Source organism: Monodelphis domestica, chromosome 3 (genome assembly GCF_027887165.1).
Source record: "Monodelphis domestica isolate mMonDom1 chromosome 3, mMonDom1.pri, whole genome shotgun sequence".
Lineage (NCBI taxonomy): Eukaryota > Metazoa > Chordata > Mammalia > Didelphimorphia > Didelphidae > Monodelphis > Monodelphis domestica.
The window spans coordinates 346625604-346638989 of NC_077229.1; the positions used below are offsets into that span (position 1 = coordinate 346625604).

A 13386-nucleotide genomic window follows, 5' to 3' on the forward strand; every position below is an offset into this window, starting at 1 on the left:
CTCTCTGTTTATATTGGAAGTCAAAGACAAATTTATGGCAGAAGCGTGCTTTCATTTCCTCTATTTTCTTGGATTTTTCTTTCCCTTAATGTTCCCAAGTTTCAAAAGTAGGAAACAATACTATTTCATTTTCAAAAAATAGAGAACTACTTTGTATTTCTTTGCAATTTTAAAAATGTGATAATTTTGTTTTGCATTTTTTGAAATTTATGAATATCTTATAAGTCTAAACAACCTTTACACTGATTTCAAAAGAACTAAAATGATTCTTTTATTGTTATCCTATATATTTTGGGATGAGAATGAGCCTTCATTACTTTCTCATACCTTCTGGAAATGGGACTGTTTTCAAGTTGGCATATGTTAATTTTAGAATATTATAAAATGGATTGACACTGTCACCCCTATTAACTGTGAGTTTTCCTTGTAGCTCTATGTTTAGCTCATATCTATGGTTCAGTTATCATTTCTATGCAGATTTCTCTCCTGACCCCAAGTTCCACATCACCACCTGCCTATTGGCTATTTCAAACAAGATAGACAGCTCTGACTTAAAAGTTTAAGATAGAACTCATTGCCTTCCTCTCTAAATCTACTCTTCTGAACTTCCTCATTACTGTCCAGGGCATCCTCATTCACCCATGGTCTTAGTGTCCCTGTTACATTCAGTTCCTCACTCTCGCTCACCCAGAACATACTAGATCTTGTCCTATCTACCTCATGATGTCTCTCATAGTCATTCCCACCTCCCTGCTCCCACAGCCACCTCCCTGGCTCAGGTCCTCATCCCCTCTCCCCCAGCCATTGCAGCAGTCTCTGGATTGCTCTTCCCCTCACATACCTCTCCAGTCTATCATCCACCAGCTCCTAGAGCAGTGATGGCAAACCTTTTGGAGATGGAATATTGGGCCCCTCAACCCCAACCCCCAGGGACCCAGTACTGTGCACCCCCCTCCATCACCCCACCTTACCCCACATAGGGCAGGTGGAAACACTCCCATTGGATGCTGGGCAGGGGGGCAGGTGATGAGAGGTATGTTTGGAGAGGGGAGAAGAGTGGCCTGAGCACTCTTTACCCCTCCAGTTGTGTGCCACATTGTGACCTATAATCTCTTCCAACCTAGCTCCTCTCCAACCCCACCAGGGGAATCACCTTCACCAAAGACTAAACAGGCTGCCACCTGCCCCGCACCTCCCCCTCCCAGGGCCTTACCCCAGACAGGGGAGGGAGGAAGTGACCCCATTGGCTGCTGGGGAGAGGGATGGGGGAAGTAAGGAATGTCCTCAGGTGTGTGGAGAGGGGGAGGGGAGCAGTTGTCCCCCCAGTCCTCTGACTTTCTAGTAAGGAACTCTGGCAGGTGATGGTAGATATGCCCACAGAGAGGGCTCTGCATGTCCTTTTTGGCACACATGCCATAGGTTCACCATCATGGGTCTAGAGTGATCTTCCTCATGCTGATTCATTAATCTCCAGTGGCTCCCTATTACTGTTAGAGCCAAATGTCTATGCCTCTGTTTGGCATTTAAAGCTTTCACATTCTTGATCCAGGCTTCTTTTCCTTTACTCCTCTCTTTATATACCATGATGTAACCCAGCTGCCTTTCTGCACACATATACTTCCATTTCTTTATATTAGCTGTCCTCAGTGCACAGAATGGTCTCCTCCAACTCCCACTCTTAGAATCTCTGCTTTACACGAAGATTCAGCTCTAAAAATTCATTCTGGAAGAGATTTTTTTCTGGTCCCCAGCCGCCCCCAGCCTTCCCTCTAAGATGATCTTGTTTGTGAGTTTTTTTTAAATCCTTACCTTCTATCTTAGAATCAATCCTGTGTATTGGTTCCAAGTCAGAAGAGCAGTAAGGGCTTGGCAAGGGGGGTTAAGTGACTTGTCCAGGGTCACACAGCTAGAAGCATCTAAGACCAGATGTGGACCCAAGACCTCCCATCTCCAGGCCTGGCACTCTATATCCTAAGCTACCTAACTGCCCCCTTTTGTTTCTATCTTGTATATAAATGCATGGCCATTATTGATATTATAAACCTAAACATGTATATGTGTGTGCATATATATGTACATATGTATGTGCATATATATATGTTTCCCCTGAAAGAATGTATGAGTAGATGGCCCAGGTAAGAGAGATGGGAATGAATACAAGAGACTTTTTTTTTTAATTTCCCCAGTCACAGTATCTGGTTGACAGGGAGCATTTCATAATTGCTTGTTGATTGCTGGATTATTAATTTTCACTTCTTGCAGTTGCAGAATGTAACAATTAAATTTTGGGGGAGACTGAGGCAGGTAGAAATTAGTTTTTCTCTGCAAGGAGTATTATTTTATGAGGTTTATTGAAGATTAAAATATAAAGAAAACACAAGTAAGAAAAGCTCGTGTCTAGGCCCAGAGAGCCTATTCACGACCACTCACATCTTGCCTGCTAGGTGGAGAGCTGCGTGTGCTCCAAAGCAGAAGTAAAAAGAGCAGAGCCTTTTCACAACCAGGTTAAATACTCCATCTCACTCTCGGCCCAGGTGAGGTCTCAGTGAGATTAGAGGGCATTCTGGGGAAGTGGAGCAAGGACTTCTGGGGATTGAAGTCCTGGATTCGAGTCCATTTTTACAAAAGTCCAAAGAATGAAATGGAAGAAAATGTGAAATATTTCACTGGAAAAATAATTGGAAAATAGATCCAGGAGAGATCATTTAGGATGGCTAAGTAGATTGAAAACCAGGCCTACAGATGGGAGATCCTGGATTCAAATATAACCTCAGACACTTCCTAGCTGTGTGACCTTGGGCAAGTCAATTAATTCCCCCAGTGCCTAGCCTTTACCACTCTTACCCCCAACAACAACCTAGGAACCAATTCTTAGTATCAATTCCAAAATGAAAGGTAAGGATTTCTAATTTTAAAAAAAATTCTTGAGCTACTTGAAAACCACAATCCAAAAAAAAGGGAAAAGAACCTACATATTATCTTACAAGAAAGTATTAAGGAAAATTGTCCTGATATGCTAGAACAAGAGAGTAAAATAGAAATTGAAGAACTCATCAATCACCTCTACAAAAGATCACAACATGAAAAATCCCAGGAATATTTTAGCCAAATTCCAGAGCTCTCAGATAAAGGAGATAAGCATCCGAGTCCATGGGCGGGGGCAAAGGGCAACCTTTATGGCCAGGTCCTGCCTTCCTGCCAGTCTCCTTCACACCAAGAGACTAGGATAAGGAGCAGCCGCTGTGGCTGTGGCGAGCCCCAGGGCCAGCTAGGGGCTGACATGGGGAAATGTAAAGAAAATATTATTTTAAATTGCAAAGTTTAAATTCCCTTTAAAAAAGAATTTTAAGTAAAGAAAGATGCTACCTCTCTGAATCCAGAAACTGAACTGTTGGAGAAGACACCATGAAAAAGCCTCCAGACCACAAGCTGCACAAGAATGAACTTTGTGTGTGGCTGATTGAGCATTTATTTGTATGTATACTTTCATGCCAGAAAGGGGACTGCCCCCTAACTGGCTTTTTGTCAATGCGTCCAGCAGTTATTGGTTTTGTTCTCCTCATCCTCAAATTATTGTAATCTTTAAGTTGATTATGTTTTCATGATCCTTTTTGGGGAAACCTTTCCCAATAAGAATCAAATGGCGAATTTGAAAAATGGACTTGAATCCAGGACTTCAATGCCCAGAAATCCTTGATCCACTTCCCCAGAGTGCTTTGTAATCTCACTGGGTTCTCACCTGGGCCAAGAGCAAAATCATTATTTAGGGGGTCACCACGGCGGACTCTCTTATCTTCCTGGCTCCACTGGCAAAGAGACGTGTCTCATGATGTGAGTGAAATTTGGGTGGGCCTCATGGCCAACCTAGCATGTGCTTCTCTTGCTTGTATTTTCTTTAACCCTTGACCTTTAATAAACCTCAAAAAAATAATACTCCTTGCAGAGAGAAACTAATTTCCACCTGCCTCAGCTTCCCTAAAATTTTAATCTTTACAAGAATAACTTAGATTCTCAGTGATTTTGGCATTAGACACATCTTTATTTGTCACATGTGGTATGACACACCAAGAAAGCAGATTAGCAAACTCTTCAAGTCTAGCTCAGCTTTGTTGATCTTACAATGACTTTTTGTCAGTTTAAAGACTGCCCTAAGGATAAGCAAATATCCTCTCATCCCATTTTCCTTTCTCTTCTTCTTACCCCTTGTCTCAACTCCTTGGTAACCCCTCAGTAGATCCATTTCTCCTTAAAATCCAATACATTTGCAAAGTAGCCCTGATCTTAGCCCAATTACTAAATCCCATTGAGATAAAATGTCCACATCTGATCCCCATACTCCTTCATATTTAATGCTTTCAATAATCCTGTATTTTGTCCCTTTTCTTCCTTCATCTCAATTTCCCTTTTTTCCTCCAGCAGTAGTTATAATTCTTTTGACTATACTTATTCCCTCTTTCTTTCCTCTGTTCTCTGTTTTACAGTAATCCTAGGTAACCAGTAACAAAGCCTTAGAATACTGCTACATCTTTAGCTAAGTAAGAAAAAAAGGGGAAAAAAAAGGAAAGGAAGATAAATCAAGTCATCCCAACTTTCCTTATCCACTAGATGACTAATCAGCCTGTATTTCTCAGACTATGATCTTTACCTGGTACCTTTCATTAGCCTGCCAGCCAATTCAAGTCTTTGACCTTTCTAATAATCTCCCATCTTATATTTAGTATAATAGGTTAAGGTATCAGTGGACCCAAGAGTGATAGTCTACAGTCATGGGGTGCACTGTGATGCCCTGGCACTCAGAACTCTAGAAATTTATCTTCCAGTTTGACAGAAAATTTAGGATGAAGTATTCTTCCAAATGTGTAGACTAACCACAAGGGAGGAAGGAGTGACAGTAGCATACAATTCCCAACTTACTCATCCTTACTTCATAAAATAAAAGTCCAACTGGGCAATGAGTCAAAGTCAGCTTCTTTCAGCTGAGCATGTTGATTTCTTTTCTCCATTTCAACCTATATGTTGTGGTCCTTAAGCTAAGTAATTAGACTATCTACAAAGATTTAATCATTTGGCTTTTCCCTAGTATATAGAGGTGCCTTTTCAATTATAGCACATGTACTAAGCTCCTCTTTTTCCTCCTCCCATGCTCCCATTGGGCCTTGCAGATTAGCACTTACACACAATCACAGAGATCCTATCCCATTTGGACTTAAGAAACCATATATATCTCAGCCTCTCATATATAATTCATTTCGCCTCAAATATTTTAATTTTACATTAGGGAATCAAACAGGTGTGGTCCCTATTACTAGTTGTTTCCAACTCTCCATTCATAGGCTCTCTTCTGCTTCAGAATGTGTTCTCTTAATGACCAACTGTATTGTTTCATTCTGTTAGAATCTCAGTATCTTTGGCTTCTCATATCAAGAGACACTTTTTGGATAGAGTCAATGTGAGGATATGTTTGCTTATATATTTTCTAATAAGAGGGTTTTTGTTTTTTTGGTGGGGAGGAGAGTGCGAAGATAGGAAGAAATAATATAGATGCTCATTAATTTGGAAAAATTAATTTGTAGGCAGAAAAACCTGTTGCTTATATTTTCTACCTGGATGTACCTCTTCTAATATTTTAAAATATTATTTTATTACACTCAAAATGAAATTTCCAGTTCCCTGTTTAATTGGATGATTCTCCAAAAATTCCCACCTGTGGAAGAAACTCTTATCATCTTCCCCTATTTGTGCCATTTTAATCTGCCAAGTGCAGAAATCCACTAATACCAGTAAGTATAGCTTGGGCCTAGACCTAAGGCTATTCTTTCTTACACTTTCCCAAGGATCCTAAAGAACCTTAGAATTTGAGCCCATCTCTGGCAAACTCAAAATAGCCAAATAGCCATTCTTATCAACATTCTGTAAGTCTTGGCACAGAAACAGTCACAGGTTGTACAAAAATTTTTTTTTCAGTTTGAAAATGACCATACAATTTAATTTAAACTAATGTAATAATCATCTAAGGGATAGTTTTAGGAAGTGTCTATTTTGCCATCTGTGCCTGCCTAATATTGATCTACTCCCTACTTCCTTAGGGATAAGATATTATTCTTTATGCATAGATAGTCCCTCCATTAATACCTATCAGCATACCAATTATTCCTAATCTCTCTGTGGTAATTATATACAGGCACATGCAGTCTTGGCATTCTTTCCAAGCTTTTCCCATTATATTTACCTATTTGCCATGTCTAGCACCACCCCCATTAGTGCCTGCATCCTCCCATGGAATGTTATTTCATAAGTGATTTGTCCAGATCTATTTCCTTTTTGAAACACTTGGGGCAGAGCCAAAGGTGGTAGAGAAGGTACACAGACTACCTGATTTCTGCCAAATTACCCTTCAAACAACTTTGATATAATGCCTCAAAATGAATTCTGGATTTGACAGAACCCTCAGAAGGATAGAATGAAATTCTTTTTCCAGGCTAAAATAACTTAGAAGGTCAACATGAGGGGTGTGTGGCACCTGGGATCCGAGTGGAATGCAAATTTGCGTATAAAAGTTGGCCTTAGTACACCAAGGCAGGCCCCACTGAGGCAAATTAGTGTAGGCCTGTGGCAAAAGCTTCAGGATATCTCAGCCACAGATGGTAAGTGGGCTGGACACTTGGTTAGAAGGAAATTATGGGGGTTGCTTTGCTGACTTTGGGTGTAGGTCTCTGTGGCATTGCCTGCACACAGATCCAGGTTACAGTCTCAGATCACAGTTCCGGGGTGAAGAGGAACTCTAGTACCTTTCAGTACTTGTAGGCCCTGGTCATAGTTTCAGGGAGGAAAAGAGTACTTGTGGTGTCATTCCAGAGCATAAGCCAGAAGAGTATCAAACATACTTCTCATTAGATAATACCACCTTGAAAGAACTGAAAACTTATAGATCCATAGACCTGCCTCTGAAAGCAGCTGTGAAGAGAACTTGATACTTGGAATAGTGCCCCCTTCACCACAGGAATAGGAGACTATCTGTTATAGGTTTTTAAGTTCAAAGAAAAGAAAAAGGCTAGATGTGAGGGGGAAAAAAAGAAACAACATAAAATTTATTTTGGTGACAGGGAAGACCAAAATACAAATTCAGAATAAGACAATAGTGTCAAGTCTGCTGCATCTAAAGCCTCTAAGAAAACTATAAATTGGTCTTAAGCCCAAAAATAATTAAAAATCAGAGAGTTAGAAAAAAACTTGTGAAAACAAATGAGTGTGGTGCTAAAATAATCATGAAAAAAGAGTAGACAGCTTGATAAAGGAGGTACAAAGAAATACTGAAGAAAATAATATCTTAAAAAACAGAATAAGCTAATTGGTAAAAAAGGCATATAAATCCTCTGAAAAGAACTTCTTAAAAGGCAGAATTGGCCACATGGAAAAAGAAATATAAAAATCCATTGAGGAAAAGAAGTAGAAAGGTAAAGTGGAAAAGGAGATAATGAAGTTTATTCAAGAAAATAATTCCTTAAAAAGTAGAATTGGGCAAGTAGAAGTTAGTGAGTCCATGAAAAATCAAGAAATAATGAAACAAGGTCAAAAGAATTTAAAAATAGAAGAAAATGTGAAATATCTCATTGGGAAAATAACTGGAAAATAGACCTAGAAGATAAAATCTAAGAATTATTTAACTACTTAAAAGCCATGAAAAAAAAGGGGGAGGGGGTCCAGGCACCATCTTTCAAGAAATTATCGAGGAAAACTATCTTGATAATCTAGAAACAGGATAAAATAGAAATTAAAGGAATCTACCAATCACCTCCTGAAATAGATCCCCAAATGAAAACAACTAGAATATTAGATCCATATTCCAAAACTCACAGTTCAAGGAGAAAATACTGCAAGCAGTCAAAAAGAAATAATTCAAATATTCTGGAGCCACTTTCTGGATAACACTTAGCAAGTTATATATTAAAGGAACCATGGACCTGGAATATGATATTCCAGAGAGTAAAGGAGTTAGGGCTATAACCAAGAATCATATATCTTATGTTATCATAATAACTCAGCAAAACCGAATATAATCTTTCAGGGGGAAACAATGGGTATTCAAAAAGAAGATAACAAAACTTGGAGGGGAGAGGATGTGAGAAAATTGAGACACTAATGCACTGTTGAAGGAGTTGTGAATTGATTCAATCATTATGGAGAACAATTTATGCCCAAAGGGCTATATAGAACAGTACATACCCTTTGTCCCAGCAATATTATTACTAGGTCTGTATTCCCAAAATCTAAAAGACAAAAAGGAAAAAAAACTATATATAAAAAATATATTTAAAGTAGCTCTTTCTGTGGTGGCAAAGAATTGGAAAGTGAGGAGGTATCTATCAATTGGTTAATGGCTGAGTTGTAGTATATGATTGTATTGAAATACTATTGTGCCATACAAAATGACAAGCAGGTGTATTTCTGAAAAACCTGGAAGGACTTACCTATACTGATTCAGAATGAAGTAAGCAGAAGTAGGAAAGCACTGTACGGTGACTTGAATATTGTGCAATGAACAAATGAATAACTTGGTTATTCTCAGCAATATAGTGATCCAAGATAATCCTAAAGAACTTGTGATGAAAAATGCCATCTACTTCTAGAAAAAGAACTTAGGCTGATCAAAGCATACTGTATTTCACTTTCTTCATTTTTTTTTTGAGTTTTTTCCACAAAAGGATTAATATGGAAAAATGTTTTACATGATTGTACATGTAAAATCTATATTGTATTGCTTATCATCTTATTGAGGAGGAGAGAAGGAAAGAAGTCAGGAACCAAAAGTTTTAAAAGATGTTAAAAGTTGTTTTTACCTGTAATTAGGCAAAAAAGTAATTTATTTTCAGATTTTAAAAAATGTTGATAACTATTTCAATAAAATTGATTTTCCTTGGTTAAAAAAAATTCTTACATTCTCAACTTGATACCTGAAAAATATCTCTTCCAAACAATTTATCTGAACTCCTACATGAGTCCCAAATGAGTTCTACCATCAATATTATATGTAGGTTGATGAGTCTACCCATAGGCATACTTAATTGGCCTGTTTCCCAAGTCCAGGAATGGCCTGGAGATTGCCAGTTAATTTCCTTAATAAGTACCCATTGCATCCTTGATTAAGTGCCTAGATTATTCACATGGAATACCTACTCCATTCTTGTGTCCCCCACTGACCAATGATTTCATTCTCCCCTCAAAATATTCTCCCTTTTACTAAGTATTTAATTGTTTAAAATATTTAATAAGTTAGTATAAGTCAAGCAAAACTAATCAATACCTTGTCTGTGTGTGAAGTTGTATGCCCTCTTCCATACTGCCACTTCGTCTGTTTCCCTTGTCATGTCTGAAGTCACTGTTAGTCATTGAATTGAGAAGTATACTCCAGAGAATAATATTAAATTCATTATATACCAAAGATGCATAAATGGGCAACCTTTTCTTATCTTAAAGGGCAATGATGGGGGCAGCTGGGTGACTCAGTGGATTTAGAGCCAGGCCTATAGTTGGGAAATCCTAGGTTCAAATCTGACCTCAGACACTACCTAGATGTGTGACCCTGGGTGAGTCAATTAACCCCCATTGCCCAGCCCTTACTGCTCTTCTGCCTTGGAACCATTACACAGTACTGATTCCAAGATGGAAAGTAAGGATTTAAAAAACAAAAAGGCAGTGGTGTAAGGATGATATTCGAAAATAAGTATTGTTTTATTAGTTTAGAGATAAGAAGTAAAGTGGCTGGCTTGAGAAAAGAACTGGAGTTTGAAGCAGAGCTGAGAGAGCATGTTAATTTCAACTGCTGATAGTTATAACCATTTTTCTCTAGCAGTTGGCAGAGACACACTCTCAGAGACTCTCTCTCAGGGCTGGAGGAGGTAACATCTTTGCCTCTCTCTCTGTCTGAGGGAAAGATCTGAAGGAACTCAGTATTTTCCTTTACTAACTTGGGAAACACTATTGACTATCTATTGTGGTTTTTATAGATTGGTTTATATCTGAGAAGACTAAAGAAAAACCTGGTCTTTGGTTTGGACTCTGATTCTGTTAAGACTCAGAGTCCTAACTGGATTCTTGTTGAGACTCAGCCAGCTAGCCTTTGCTACTTTATAATTTGAAGGTGAAGTTAAGATTTATAAGGATATTAGCAGTAATTTTATTTAGATAGTATAAATTTGGGTTAGTCAGATCAGGGAGGATTAGTGCAGCCTGTGAAACACAGGAGAAGTGGTTCCTTGCGGAACCAGGGAGTTTATTTGGGTGGATTTAGAATCTCTTAGAATTAGAAATCCTTTATTTATCTTTATATATTTCAATAAACATTTTATGTTTGTAATAAGAGTCTCTTTAGCATCCTTGAACCTAGCCCTGAAGGGAAGTTCACATATGAGCTTCACTTCATCACTGAGGACACTTTTGATTACCTCTATCAAAAGTATCCAAACAGTTTGAACCTGATTGGTGAGTTAAACACTTTTAAAAAGTTTTGAACCTATATTGGAACAGTTTTTCAATCTAAATATTTTATTTTATAACTTGGCAAATTTATTTTTACAGTGGAGAGGTTCGTGGTTGATACAAGCAAATTGAAATATGTCACAGATGAGGAATAACATATTACACGGGAGAAGTGTAAAAGTATGGCATTAGAGAGATGAATGACTGGAAGGAAAAAAAAGATGGGTTGGTCATATAGTGAGAGTGAGAGATAACATTGGTCCCTTCTTAATGTCAGAAGAATGGAAGGAAAGCCCTTAGCACATTGGATAGACATTGCCCTCAAGGGAAAATTAATGGGAGAATTTGGACAGCAGTCAAATAAGATGGGCAGACATATATAGGTTATGGCTATGGCAAGATTGTTTACACCTGGTTTCTGATCCAATATGAGGATATAAATTAATTACATTTGATCTAATTCTATCCACGTCACATGCTATTTGTTTTTCTTTTTCCCTAGATCTCTCTTTGCAAGAAGCTGATTCACCTTGCACTGGAAGGCTTGTCATATTACCACACTTATGACAGATTCTTTTTGGGCATCAGTGTTGCTTTGGGTTTTATTGGATGGATATCTTTTGCTACTATAATGATTATCAAGTCTCATTCTAGTCTCACAAGAAGTGTTGTTAAAAGTGGAAAGGTAGGTTGAAAGCCTATAAAGGCACTATTGTCACATAAAGTGGACTGGAGTTTAATCCAATCAATGGCTGTTTGTTTTGTACCTGCTAGGCCCAAGTCACTGGGCTAGGTACTAATTTCATCTTAATCCTCTATTCCAAAATTTACTCATAGCTCTATTTCCCAATCTAGAAACATAAATGATAATTGTCCTACAACATGAGGGTGTTGATAAAGAATATAAAACATTTTTAACTCAGATGTCTTACTAAGTAACATACTATCCTACACAACACTGCCCAAATAATCTTTTTTTTAATACTCTGTTGATGCTTTTCTTTTTTTTTTCATACCACTGATATTTCTCAGTGATTCCACTTTCCCTTCACAAAATACTCTTCCTTTCAGTAAGTAGCCAAGCAAAACTAATCAACACACTGGCAGTAATATGAAGTTGTATGCTTTATTCTTGCCTATTATCTACCATTTCTTTGTCAGAAGTAGGAGATCTGTTTCCCTTGTCATGTCTGAGGTCACTATAAGTCACTGCCTTGATCAGTGTTCTAAAGTGTTTCATTGTTATTTTTTATACATGATTATGGTCATTGTGTAAAATGTTCTCTTCTACCTCAGTAATTTTCTAAAAATAGAATTCTAATCTTGTCATTCTTCTGACTTCAAAAGCTGTGCCAATTTCTAATAGCCAAGCAAATTCATCTGATCTTCATAATCTGTCATAATCTGGCTTCAACTGAATTTTTTTTTAGCCTAACCTCAAAAAGTTCTACTATAGATTCTTTTACATGACTTCTGAAATATACCACTTAATTTTTATAAACACACTTTGCTATCCCTTTAACTTTTCTCAACCTCTTGGAATTCCTTTCATCTCAATTTTTGCTCATTCAAATCCTACCTATTCAAGGCCCATCTCTGATATCAACCCCTCCATGAAGCCTTTTCTAATCCCTAGAAATGAATGAGTTATCACTTTGGGTTCTTTTTCTATACTGACTTATGCAGTACTTATATACTAGCTAGAATTATAATTACTCATGTACTTGCTTTATCTTTCCAGTGAGTTGGTAAGGGCCTTGAAGGAAGAGACTCTATCTTTTTTTTTTTTAACTCATACCTTCTGTCTTAGAGTTGATTGATTCTAAAGCAGAAGAGCATTAAGGGCTAGACAATTAGAGTTAAGTAACTTGCTTAGGATCAGTGCCTGAGGTCAAATTTGAATCCAGGAGTTCTAGACTCCTGGTCTGCACTCTATCCACTGAGCAACCTAGCTACCCCCAAGGGACTGTGTCTTTACTTATCTTTATATTCCCTATTGCGTCAAGCAAGGTGACTTTAATGTAGAAGATGCCCCAAAAATAATTACTCAACTAAATTAAGATATGTGAAATATTACTAAATAAAAGATTAAAATAAGCCTAAGAAACTATCTTCAGATTTGCAGTTGTTAAAATTAGAAGTGGAAGCTAAAGCTTTATTGGTGACATGGCCAGCTCATGACAAGTAAAGTTCAATGTATATTTAAAAAGGCAAAAAAAATGATCCCATTTAATCCAGAACAAATCCAAAACTTGTACTATGGGAAGAATCCAAATGGTTAGGAAGTCTTTCTAAGCTAAATATTTTGGAATAATAATTGAAAATTCTTTTATGAAATTCCCAGATGTTAGAAGTAAAAACCAAGATATTCCCTTCCAATAATGAGAAAGCAAGACATAAAACTGGAAAAGTTACCACTGGAACTTTAGGTGCAGGTTATCAACATTGTTGTATGGTTGGCAAAATATATTAGTTTTGAGAAGCTACATATGAAATTGAATACAATAATATTGTAGGTAAAGGTAAAGAAGGTAAAGGATTTAGGATATTTTTACTTAGAAAAGGAAATTACCATTATATTTTAAAGCTAATAATTATATTTTAATTGGATGATATCATGTAAATGTACTACTATATTTTTAAGGAATATAAAAGGGAAATCTTTTTTGCATATATTGAAGACTCATTAATCTTACAGGATAAGTTTTTAAACCTAAGGGTCTGGAATGTGGAACATTGTTTCTCAAGGAAAAAATTCAAAATATTGGCTTAAAAAAACTTTAAAATTCTGGGTTTTTTTGTATTTCCTATAAAAATTCCTTTAAATGAAATTTACTTTATTCTTTAAATTATAATTTTTTAGATTTTGCATTTCTTGCAGTAATGCTTAATTCACCCATAATAGGGCCT

The 13386-nt window shown here is 37.2% G+C and overlaps 1 protein-coding gene across 8 annotated transcripts in view; it reads left to right on the forward strand.

Moving 5' to 3' along the window:
* PIGN (phosphatidylinositol glycan anchor biosynthesis class N) overlaps positions 1-13386 on the forward strand; it is a 246948-nt gene that overhangs the window by 137356 nt on the left and 96206 nt on the right. For all 8 annotated transcript variants that reach the window (XM_056824243.1, XM_056824245.1, XM_056824244.1 and 5 more), the window contains one exon: positions 10979-11161. In XM_056824243.1, coding sequence (XP_056680221.1) covers positions 10979-11161 — 183 coding nt within the window. The remainder of the gene's footprint in view (positions 1-10978; positions 11162-13386) is intronic.